The sequence below is a fragment of the Chiloscyllium plagiosum genome, unplaced genomic scaffold (genome assembly GCF_037043375.1).
Source record: "Chiloscyllium plagiosum isolate Xiang-an unplaced genomic scaffold, Cpla_swu_hap1 HiC_scaffold_30, whole genome shotgun sequence".
Lineage (NCBI taxonomy): Eukaryota > Metazoa > Chordata > Chondrichthyes > Orectolobiformes > Hemiscylliidae > Chiloscyllium > Chiloscyllium plagiosum.
This window is the reverse complement of record NW_028270168.1, coordinates 31,569,233-31,581,425: the sequence shown is the minus strand read 5'-3', so window position 1 is coordinate 31,581,425 and position 12,193 is coordinate 31,569,233. Positions and strand designations below refer to the sequence as shown.

Below are 12,193 nucleotides of genomic sequence, written 5' to 3'. Positions count from 1 at the left end.
CCTCAGCGGTCTTGTTAGAAGTCTCAATGAAAAGAATGTTACTGTTATTCAGGTATTGAGTCAACTGAAGGTTACGGTTATAATGTTGCGCACATGGCAATAAGATTGGTTTTCTTCTCCAGATAGTAGTGTGGTTTTGTACATCTCTCTCCTAAATATTAAACATACTCGCTTGAGCAAGAGAGAAAGAGAATTGCTGTTTTGTAACAGTTTTTTTTTTGAAAGATCTATTTTTCTATGTGTGTCTCTACCTCTACTGTTTCTCTGATCCTTTCGCTGCTGATGTTTTAGTAATCATTCTTTATACCTTTATTTCCAGTCACACTCTGTTTCTCCTTCCTGGTCCAAAAAACAAATCTTGGACCTCAAATAAGTGTGTACCTTCTTATAATTTTGCTCCATCTCATGACATATTCCATAGGCACTGGTAGATTGTAGATTGGACTTTGTTTTCCTCAGCATTCTCCCCTCTCTGAGAAGTGTTGACTCTTTTTGTGATGATGTTTCAGAAATGATGTTCTCCATTCTTTACCTCTAAGTAGTCATCATTTATGAATGAGCCTGTACTGTACGTGTTGATAAACTGTTCAACACTGAATGAAAACACAACTAAATTTGATCATCTTCTCCACCTCTGCATAGGCTACTGAGTCATTAGCAGAAACTCCGACTAATTTCTCTCGCTCTGCATCAATTCTCTTGTGGCCAATTGTGAGCCCCAAATGCAGCACCTAGAATCAGACTTCGATATTCTATCTATGAAATGTACAGTTCCTCACCATTCAACTTGTGCTATCAGTAAATTATGTCCGGGACATTTTTATAGCATTTCTGTCCATTTGTATTTTAATCATTTTGTATTCTGTGAAGTACAGAAATTTCATGATCAAAATAGTGTCCATACTGATTGAGCTTCATTGAACCTTCTTATACGTCTGCCTTGCACACACACACACCCACCCACCCACCCCCACCAAACTCTCAACTTTACAAGTTTAAATCCTCCAGAGCAGCTCTGGCAAATCTCCCTGTCAATATATTAGTCCCCTTTCAATTCAGGGCAATCCATCTTTGTTCAGGTCACTTCTACCCCAGAAGAGGTTACAATGATCCAAAAATGTGAATCCTTCTCCCCTGCACTAGCTTCTCAGCCATACATTCATCTGCTCTATCCTCCTATTCCTACTGTAACTAGTGCATGGCACCAGGAATAATCCAGCTTTTACTACCCTCAAGGAACTCCTTTTTAAATTCCTACCTACCATCGTATACTCTGTCCTCAGAATCTCATCCTTTCTCTTCCTATGTTGTTGGTTCCAATGTGTACTATGACCACCTGGTGGGCCTTCTCCCCTTTTAAGAATATTCTACACCTTGTTCAAGATATCCTTGAAGCTGGCACGAGGGACGCAGTGCACCTTTCTGATTTTTTGCTGTTAGCTGCAGAAATGTCTGTCTGTCTGTACCTCTTCCTAGAGAGTTTCCTGTCACAGTCAATCACTTGGAATCTGATGTGCCCTTTGTTACATTAGAGTCAGTCTCTGTACCAGAAACTTGGCTGTCTGTGTTACATTCCCCTGAGAGTCCATCACCGCCTAAATTTTCCAAAACAGCATACTTGTTTGAGATGGTAATAGCCACAGAAGACACCTGCATGACCTGCCTCCCTCTCCTACCTTTCCTGGAGGTAACCCATCTACCTGACTGTAACTGTGGTTTTTCTCCCTTCCTACTATCTATCATCTGCCATCTATCACACCCCCTAGCTCCTGTGAATTCCTCATTGCCGCTAAGTGTCACTCCAACTGATCCATGCGATCCAATAGGATTCACAACAAAACACAATTCTGGTAGACATAACCATCAGTGACATGGAAACTCTCCCTCATCCGATAGGAAGAACGCTTACTAGAAGCTATCTTTGCACCTTAACAATCTATAGACCCAGAAAAAAGCACAGCCTTACTCCACTAAAAAGACACTGCTCCAGGCTAACATATTACCTATGTTTTATATTTGTAAAGTTTAGTCAAGTGACAGATCTTAATAAACATACTTTCTTCACTATTGTAACTTTACAAAATAAACAGTAAGGTAACACTGTGAAAAACTACTTAGCTGCTCCCCTGCTGTGAGCTATCCTGCACAGATTTCTCCAAGATCAGCTGTGAATTACGCTGTTTGTTAATTTTTCTTGAACAAACTCCGATGTTCAGAGATACTTGAACATCAAGCAGCAGAGGTATCATGCAATTTTTTGAGATTGGCTGACTAATACAACTATTTCCTTCTCTTAGTTGCAACGTTGCAATATGACTGCTTGATGCAACACTAGTTCATGGACTAGTTAATTAATTAATTTCTTTACATCGAAGTTCAATACCTATGCAACTAATTAATAACAGCCCATCTTGGTTTAGGAGATATTTGGAAACTTGTGTCTTTTGCTTTATTCTTTAATCCATTAAAATAATAATCTATATATTCCTGCTCTCTTGCAGTTTTTAAGTGACATTAAAGAAGCAGAACAGTATTTACGGAACCTGCAAGAGACAATAAAGAGAAAATATAAGTGTGACCGGACCAGTGGTCTGTCAAAACTGGAGGATCTACTCCAAGATTCCATGGTATGGACAATGATTTGCTTATTAGAAATGAATATTCTTCTATTTGTTTGATAATTGTCTTGTTTGTGAAGTCAGCCTCATGGAAAATTGCCTTTTAACCAAAGTTTTTCACAGAGGACTTGAATTTAGTAGTTGGTAATATGTATACATGAAGTTTTGAATTTGGACATCTGAAGCATCCGAACGTTCCTTACACATGTCAAATTGCTCTGTGTAAGTTTCTCCAGTCTGACAGTTGAATGGTGCAAGATGTAACTCTAGGATGACAATTTTTGAGGCCTGTTTGGAAATTAGGCATAAGAAATGCATTTATAGGCTCAGTTGCTGGAGAGTGGCAAACAGTTGCTTTGAATTCCTCACCGCATGTTCCATTTGACGAATTGTCATGTGTGTCCATGGTTAGGAAGAGGGCATTAGTGTATTTGCACACTTAATAATGAGTTGTGCTATCCATCATGCCACCTGAACAGCTGCTGGTATCTAAAATGGCTTAAAACCATTTTTCTTAGCTTCCTGGCAACAACTGGTGACTTTCATTTTATTCATTGTTTGGGTGTAGACATCACTGATATTTATTACACATCTTTAACTGTCCTTGAGCAGGTTGTAGTGATTTGATTTCTTGAACCACTGCAGTCCTTGGGTGTAGCTACACCTACAGTGCTGTTAGAAAGAGAATTCCAGAATGTTGACCTGGTGATTGCAGTTCCAACTTAGCAGTGTATGGTTTGGAGGGGGCTTGCAGTTGGTAGTGTTACAATGTATCTGTCATTGTTGTCCTTCCTGGTGATAGTGTTGGGTGGTTTGGAAGGTAATGTCAAATGAGGCTTGTGGAGTTGATGCAGTGCATCTTGTAGATGGTGCACAAAGCTGCTACTGTGCATTGATGGTGGAGGAAGTGAATGTTCTGGATATTAGATTGGGTACCAAGCAAGCATGCTGCTTTGTACTGTAAATTTTTTGGGTCTGCAGTCGTCCAGGCAAGTGGAGAATATTCTATCACATTCTTTGTGTTTGGCGTTTTGAAGTCACTTGACAATAAAATATCGTGGCAAATAATAAATGATCAGTAAAATTTATGACTGGGTCCGTTATCTGAAATTTGACCACAGCCTACAGTTCTTCACAACTTGATTCAATAATAGAATTTACAAGAATGGAACTGGTAATGGTGGCTGGAATTCTTTGCCTCAGCTCAGCATCATCCTGTAAGCCAGTGCTACTATGAGTAGGATATACGTAGATGGACAATCAGAGTTCCAGCATCTGTAATTGTTTGTTTTATTACATTTTCTTCATGTTGGCTTTTAGTACATTCTTGTCCTCTTTCATTCTCCTATGGTCTATCTGCCCTGACAGAATTGGGAGAAGATTATTTGCTTTGGGAGCGTGGTATTTTGATATTCTTAACCAAAGGCCAATAGAGTGGCTAACATGGGACCATAGTATTGATGTTTGTTTGGTTGCAAGCCTGAGAGGACACTGAATTTTGTGTGTCTATCATTCCAACTGATCACCTTCAGGCAGCGTTAATGTTATGAGTCCTGTGCTTTTGCCTCTGCCAAACTTGTCCTCTTGTACATTGTCCATATTGTAACAACTGTGTTTTGGATCAAGAGTTTTGATTCAGTTCTGATGTTACAGTCTGTGAACATTGGTTTACCCAAGCAGCCAAAGACTGCACCGGATTTTAGATGGTGCTGGGTTATTTCACCGATATCAGCCTTATATTATAACTTCCAAGGAATTAGAAGTGTTCCACATTTTCCAGGTACTCATGATAAATCTTAAACAATGAGGCATGAGTGTTTATATTTCAAACTTGCTGATGGAGGACTTTGGCCTTCTGAATGTTAAGTGTGAATCTCAACTGCCGAAGTAAGTATGTCAATAATATTCTGGAGGTGTGTTTCCAAAGTTCTCCCCTTGCTCTCACTATAGGACCAAAACAATTAGGTACAGAAGTGCAACTTATGTCCAGGGCTGCTTTGGTTACGTGATTTCTTATTAGGAACTCTAGCAATGCTCAACAGTAGGACTGTGGCAAACATGTCCTCAATAGCAAGAGCAGGTGAGAGAGATGTGCCATCTGGAATAGCTTGGTGGTATTCTGGCAAAGGCAGTAATGTGAGACCCCCAAAGTCTTAGTTACTTTACCATTGGATCAAGATTTTGTTTTGTCAAATGTGTAAGCTGGTGTGCTGCAGTTTTTCTAAGGTGTCTTCTTTGTCATCCTCCACATTATTAGTCTTGTCTTTGGTGAGGGTGATTGTGTTCCATGAGACCGAAGACGGCTAATGAGATCAATTCATTTTGTTGTGTTAAAAAGCATGTAAACCCTTCAAGTGTTTTGTATTGTTTGATCCTGCTAAAATGACTAGATTAATCTAATTGAATTTTTCCAACTTTGTTTATTTATCTGTAATATAAAAATAAGTTTTGAGAATTAATCAATGAGCTGCTTTGTTTTCATTTCTAGTTCTAAAAATTTAGAATTTTTGGAAGCACTTACAATTGAACCCCTTTTAGTTGAAATTTGTTTCCTTTGTGTGTTGTCTCTGTATGCCATCTAGAGGGCAAAGACAGGAATAAAAATGGTTTTGTGAAAATCTAATACATAGGTGGAAAATGTAATACATCGTCACCTAATTAAAATTCAGCACTTACATCTGCTTTGAAACATAGTTGATATTTTGACTTGCTTATATGTAGTTTTGAAAGCAATATCTTATTGTAGTTAAATTAATTTTCTTACAATATAATCTCAGGATGTCTTTAACTGTTTTTAGCAGTTTGTGTGTGACTGTTTAATCCACATTCAAATTTTCCATTTTAGCACCTTCGATTTGCTCACTTCACGGAGTGATCACATTAATTTTTGTGATTTTTGATTTTTGACTATCTTTATTTTGAAGGATGAAAAGGAACAGCTGATCAAGTACAAGAGTTCAATAGCGAGCCTTGTTGGCAGAGCAAAAACAATTGTTCAGTTGAAACCAAGAAATCCTGATAATGCTATAAAAACCACTATCCCAATCAAGGCTATTTGTGACTACAGGCAGATTGAGGTAGGAATTCTGCACCTGATTTTAGTAAAAGACTGAAAAGGGAACAAAACGTTGAATTGCTTTTAGTAATGTGGAGGTAGTGGTATTAAAATGTATTAAGTACATTTTCCATTTTTGGCCAAGGAAGGCTTGCACCTAGAATTGGCACTGACAACTTGTTCTTATACTATCATAAATTTTCAACTCTGCAGTGTTTTATTGAGTAAGAAATTTAATGAATTTTGCAAACAATTTTTTTATCCCTATTCCCTCACCTCCTCCCTGCCCTGTCTCTGTTATTTCTCATGGGAGCCGCTTGGCACCATGCAGCATCCATCAACTGGGAAGGTTAAAGGGTCTGGGCCGCAGTCAACACTCCATAACCACTGTCAGTGTCACTTCGGAATTGGCCAGCAGGAGGTACGTTTTAAATGGGGTCATCCAACCATGCCAATGTTTCCCTCCATCAGAGACTGGTACATTGCACCTCAAGACATTTTATGTACAGTTCAACTTGGAAATATCATTCCCAAGCAACGGTACATGTGCTTTAGCAATTGCTACTATTCAAAACCCATGACCATCTGGTTGGGGCATTCACTTTCTATTTAAAATAAAAAAAACTTTTATCATTCAAACGGACAATAACAGCAGTTTCATGATAATACAAATTTTGTGACAAAATCTAGCACTAATTTTACTTTGTCAGATGTCTCATTCTTTTTTCCCAAAAAAAAGGAACAAGTGTGTAAATTTATAACACTCTATAATTAGCAGATCATGTTTTGTTATGCTTTATTGGGCCAACATCATGGAGCACTGGATCCTTCCCAAATTTTTTGCATTTATTGTTTGCACAAGTTGTTTCCAAAGGCCATGGACAAGCACGTTATATGCAACTCCATTCAACCAAACCAGTGAAGAAGTTAAAATGTAGTTACTTAATTTTCTATTTAAGCAAGTGGCTATTATGTAACACTCACTATGCTTCTACTGATACCATGGTTTAATAAAATATAGATGTGTCTGCATTTGAACATAAGTCCTGGCATTATAAACTTGTAATTATTAACAGATTACTGTCTGTAAGAATGATGAGTGCGTTCTGGAGGATAACTCTCACCGAACCAAGTGGAAAGTTATTAGTCCAACTGGCAATGAGGCAATGGTTCCATCTGTCTGTTTCACAATCCCTGCACCAAACGAAGAAGCGATTGACGCTGGCAGCAGGTATAGAACATTTTGTTAATAAAGAGCAATTTGATATAGATGGTTTTCATCATGCACTTTTTATTTCAGAATATATCAACTAATTGATTGAAGTAACTTTTTAAAATCTTTTTAAGTAAAATCTGTTTATTCAGTAGTCGAATCTTGTGCAGTATCAATTTTATAAATTCACTTCTATGAATTGTTGTCCAGGTTGTATGGAATGTTATATTATATGATTAAAGTTTAGATCTTTTATGAATGATATCCTAAAGGACATATTTTCAGTGGATTTGTTGCATTAGTGACACTTGACTGTGATTTTTGTGGAATGACCAAACCTAATTCAGATGGCTTCAAATGCCTACCAGGTTAAAATACAAATCTGTTCATTGAAGTAGCCATGTTATGAAGGCTTCCTTCTGTAGATATTACATTATAACTAAAGTGTGTTGTCAATAAATTTAGGTTTTGACCTTTTATTGCCATAACACTTCTTTGAAAGTTGACCCACTTTCTACTGGATAAAATATACTTTTTAAATATTTGGGCACTTTGTTAAAATAATTCTGTTGTGGATCTACCATGCTGAATCATTTCAGGGAAAACCTACAGCAAGTGAGAATTTCAACAGATGTTAATGCCACGCAGATTTCAAAATGATCTTGCCTTGCTTTGATGTAAAAGTTATAGCTTGATTTTACATGCCCTCACTAATCTAATCATGTGTTTCAGGGTTGAACAAATGTATCAGAATGTTATGGCTTTGTGGCACCAGCTGCATATTAACATGAAAAGTGTTGTGTCCTGGAATTATCTAGTGAAAGATATTGAAACCATTCACTCCTGGAACAAAGAAACAGTATGTATCCATTTGTTTGCTGAAATTTTGCTAACAAAAAAGACTATTGAAATAGTACAAACCTATCATGCTTTGTCATTAATGGTAGAATAACAAAATTTAAAGATTGAATTCACAGACATGTAGGCTGTCATTTTAGCCCAGACTTCCCCTTTCTGACACAACCCTGATAGAAATTTCAAAATGCTGAAAAACCCTGTCCATAAATGCAATTTATTCTTGACTTTTTAAAAATGTATTTTTTACTTTGCAAAGTATCTTTTTTCACATGAATCATATAAAGGCTATGTATATGCAATACCATATTCTGAATAATTCTGGAGCCCAAATTTTGTGGTTTGAATGATGGTGAAACTGTCAGCATTTCTAACATTGCTGTGTGAAACTGTAAGCAGCCTCAGGCATTCACACACTCAGTTAAATGCTGAAATCCAGATGTCAGAGATTTCCTGCTCTACAGGATCCACTTCTGAAGTCCTGACACTAATATGTGATTTACAGACTACTGAATTAACACGGACTTCTACTTTTTATGGTAGTACTGTTCATAACTAGGGTTTTAATAGTGTACTAAATTGTAAACAAGAAGTCTGGCCCTTAAAAATCTGTTATATTTTGACATGTTAACTTTTTCATTCCTTAGATATATTTTTGTCTCTTATGGTTTTTCAACTTCTATCTTAGACCATGTGTGTGTGCTGACTTTTATCTGTAAAATTATTTTTAAAAAGTGAATGATAAAATCTGTTTGATACTTTATTGTGCTGTCTCTCTGACAATTCTTCAATGTGATAGGCAGTTAAGCCTACTACGTGGCTGAGGACTACAGATGCTGGAGATCAGAGTAAAAAAAAATGTGCTGGAAAAGCACAGCCAGTCAAGCAGCATCCGAGGAGCAAGAGAGTCAATGTTTCCAATATGAGCTCCTGATGAAGAGCCCATACTCAATGTCGACTCTCCTGCCCCTCAGATACTGCCTGACTGGCTGTGCTTTTCCAGCACCACACTTTTCAAATACTTAGTGACATCGCTGATATTAGACACCAGGATCCTCTACGACTACGTCAGAATGAAAGTAACATTGAGAAAAAAAAATTGAAAACCACACTGCAAGCTTGCGAGGTCATGTTGTGCAGCTTTATTTGAGGTCAAAGGAGGATGCTGTTACCTTGCCAGTGATTGCCACCCTGATTTTCATTTAGTTAAGACTTTTTTTTAAAAAAGTAATCTATATCCTGCATTTATTTGCAGCGCGATAGCTTGATTGATTTGTATTTTACAACGGCTCCAGATATTATTTTAGATGTTTTTGTCAACAATATTATTTAAATAGCACTGATACCACAAAACTAACTTATGAATTATTGTGTGACCCAAAAGCTTTTAAAGCCAAACTAGCTAAGGGAGGTAACAGCATGTTGTAGACCTGCTGACAACCTAAACATTAAAATTATCTCTGACAGATTCATACCCGATTTAGACAGCCTCTATTCCTTCTTTTTACAGTTTAAAACTCTGAAAGAAAACGAGCATACACAAGTCATGAAAAATCTCCAGATGCATTTTGAAGATTTTCTTGAGGACAGCCAGGAGTCTCAGGTCTTCTCCATCGCAGACAGGTTACGGTTAGAGGAAGATGTTGATAACTGTAAGGAGCAAAGTGAGAAGCTACTAGTATCCGTGGAAATAGGTTAGTGAAATGAACACAATTAATATGCACTTTTTTCAGAGCTTCAGTGTAATTATTTTATTAAAATGAAGTAACATGACAAATAACTTTAAAGTATGTACTAGAGGCAACACAACCTTAATCTTATGAATTGGATTTTCAATAACAATTCCCACTAGCAGTATGCTGACCTTTGAAGAGCATGATTGTGACCATTTGATATTTAAGTGTTTGCTTAAAGCAAAATCATTTGCTGTAATAATGTTGTACAGTATGAAACAGTGGTACTTATAGGTGGCAAAACATTCCTTACAAGGATAGGTGTTTTGTTGAGTTCTGAGGTGCCATTGGAAATAAATACACATGACGACATTGTTAGAACCAAGGACAGTGTGGTATTTGACCCCTTGACCTGTCCTGCTTTCATTTTGCAGGCCAAGTAACAGTCTTCAAAGTACACTGCAGCTCTTATTCTCATGACTAGCAGTGTACAGGATAGCATGCTCAGGTTTAATAATTAACCTTTTCTTTTGTTCATGGGTTGTGAATATTGCTAATAAGATCATAACTTATTGCCCAGATCTAATTGTACTTGAAAAGGTGATTTGTAAGCTACAGAAATGCATTCCTGATGAAGGGCTTATGCCCGAAACAACAACTGTGCTTCTCCTCAGATGCTGCCTGACCTGTGCTTTTCCAGCTCTACACTCTTGACTGCAATCCATATCTCGTAGGTCAAACCACATTGCCAAACTACAAAATCAAGAAATAGGATAGCTGCCCCCACAGGGCACATTGTTGAAACGTCCTGCATATGACAATTAAATATAATCTTGGAACTGACTAGACTTTGCATGTTCATACTTATGATCTTGCTGCAATAGCCCTTTAAAAAGTTGCACTTTATTGAATGTGGAATAATTGGATTTTTCATGGTGTACTAACCACTTAATAACCTTCCTGTCCCAGCAGCACGAATGCTATATTTGTGAAATGTTGATTTTTTTTCTTGATAAAATTCGCATCAGTCCATTTGCTATTTTAGCTTCTACTATCATCCCATCGTTTGTAGCAATCATTTATTTCTTTTTTTTTTTGAAAAAGTTTGATGCATTTTACTTGCTGGCTAAGAGAATACATCATCATGACTGACTGCTTGCCTTGCTGATGATACCACTTTTACATTTATTGTCGTCTTCTAAATATTCCTCAATTTTTAACTGGTAGTGTCCATTTTAATAGTTTTTTTTGTTTGCACCTATAATTGTAGCTCTCAAATGATTAAAGGAGAAAAAAGGAAAGAAAGGATCCCTTGTTTGTTTGAGAGACTGAGAAATTCTTCAACTTAAACTTTCCATTTCAGATTCTAAAATTGTGTTGCATTAATGACTGAATAAGATCTTACTAAGAATCTGTGTCAGTGCAGAATTTGGTGGCATGTACTATAACAATTTATTTTGAAAGGTAGGGCACATCATACTTCTGACAGTTGGTTAAGCTATGCTGCTTTGAAGTTCTAACTACATTTAGCCTTCAGTTTAGGGAAGCAAATTTGACTAGTGCAATCTTGGATCCTTTAAGGAAATGGCTTCCAATGACAGTTTTGAAAGCTAATGTCATGACTTTTATTTTCATTTTGTTTAACTTCCTTGTTATCTCCATAATCATTGTGACTTGAGAAAATAACAAGAGGTTTGCATTCCTTTCAAATTTTATATCTAATTATTATTTGCTTATTAAATAGAAGAGAAAGATGAGACATTGAGTAAAACCTACATCTCCGAGCTTCAAAACATCTGTTTGCGACTAGAGAAGTATCAAGACCGATTAATACGGAGGATTCAAGCCTCTGTCGAAGGCAATGCCATTCAAGATAGTGCCTTTAAAATGGTTGAGCAAGAGGTTTGTCTGATACAATATCTGTCCTCAATAAATTTACGATTGATTACTTGTCACAGCAATCTCAATATTGTCTTTGAGCATTGTGCTAATTTACTCCAATTAAAGCTGGCCTACATTATACCATGGGAAATGTGCTCTCATAATATTTTTAGGTGAAAAACATAAAAACTTTTGCTATTTCTTTTCTTATCCTTGTTCTCCTAAGCAAACTTTCCATAGATCTATTTATTGATTCTTTCATTACTTACTGTTTTTGCAGAACATGCATCAGGAGTTGGATGGATTGAAATCTCAATTAAATCAAGTGACAAAGAAATGTGAGAGTTTTTTCCACCAGTCTCCCTCTGCAGCAAGTATTCCAGCTTTGCATTCTGAGTTGGAATTGGTGATACAGAAGATGAATCAAGTGCATTTATTATCCTCCACCTACATGGACAAGTAAGTCTGAAATTACAGAACAAAACTGCCAAGGGTTAAGTATATGAAGAGTGACTAAATGAGTATGTATTCGAAATATTGCAGTCATTTGTCTTTTGATGGGCTGGTAGCAGTAGCATCTATGAGCAGATCACTTATATTTTGTTTGTAGAATGTTTTGGAGACTCTGTTTCAGACCACAGATGTAAATTGTGTATTAATAGAGATTTTATTATATTCAGTAAGTGGACAGTTATTGAGGATTCACTTGTGGCCTTATATGTAGGGTCAGTCTAAAGCTCTAGTGGTATTTAGAAATGCATGATTGTGATTTGTATATCTGTAAGTAAAAGCATATAAATGTGTGAAGAGTAGGTACATTTAATATTTACATTTGCTTCCTTAGTATAATCTTTCTCCGTTTAATCTCTAGATACTTTTTTGGGGGATACTGGATTGT

General features: G+C 36.7%; 1 protein-coding gene across 1 annotated transcript in view; it reads left to right on the top strand.

Moving 5' to 3' along the window:
• The window catches only part of LOC122563694 (microtubule-actin cross-linking factor 1), a 536,485-nt gene that overhangs the window by 283,093 nt on the left and 241,199 nt on the right, over positions 1-12,193 (top strand). Inside the window, 7 exon segments of the mRNA XM_087976866.1 lie at positions 2,502-2,627; positions 5,543-5,695; positions 6,750-6,904; positions 7,619-7,745; positions 9,252-9,435; positions 11,159-11,316; positions 11,576-11,754. Coding sequence (XP_087832992.1) covers positions 2,502-2,627; positions 5,543-5,695; positions 6,750-6,904; positions 7,619-7,745; positions 9,252-9,435; positions 11,159-11,316; positions 11,576-11,754 — 1,082 coding nt within the window.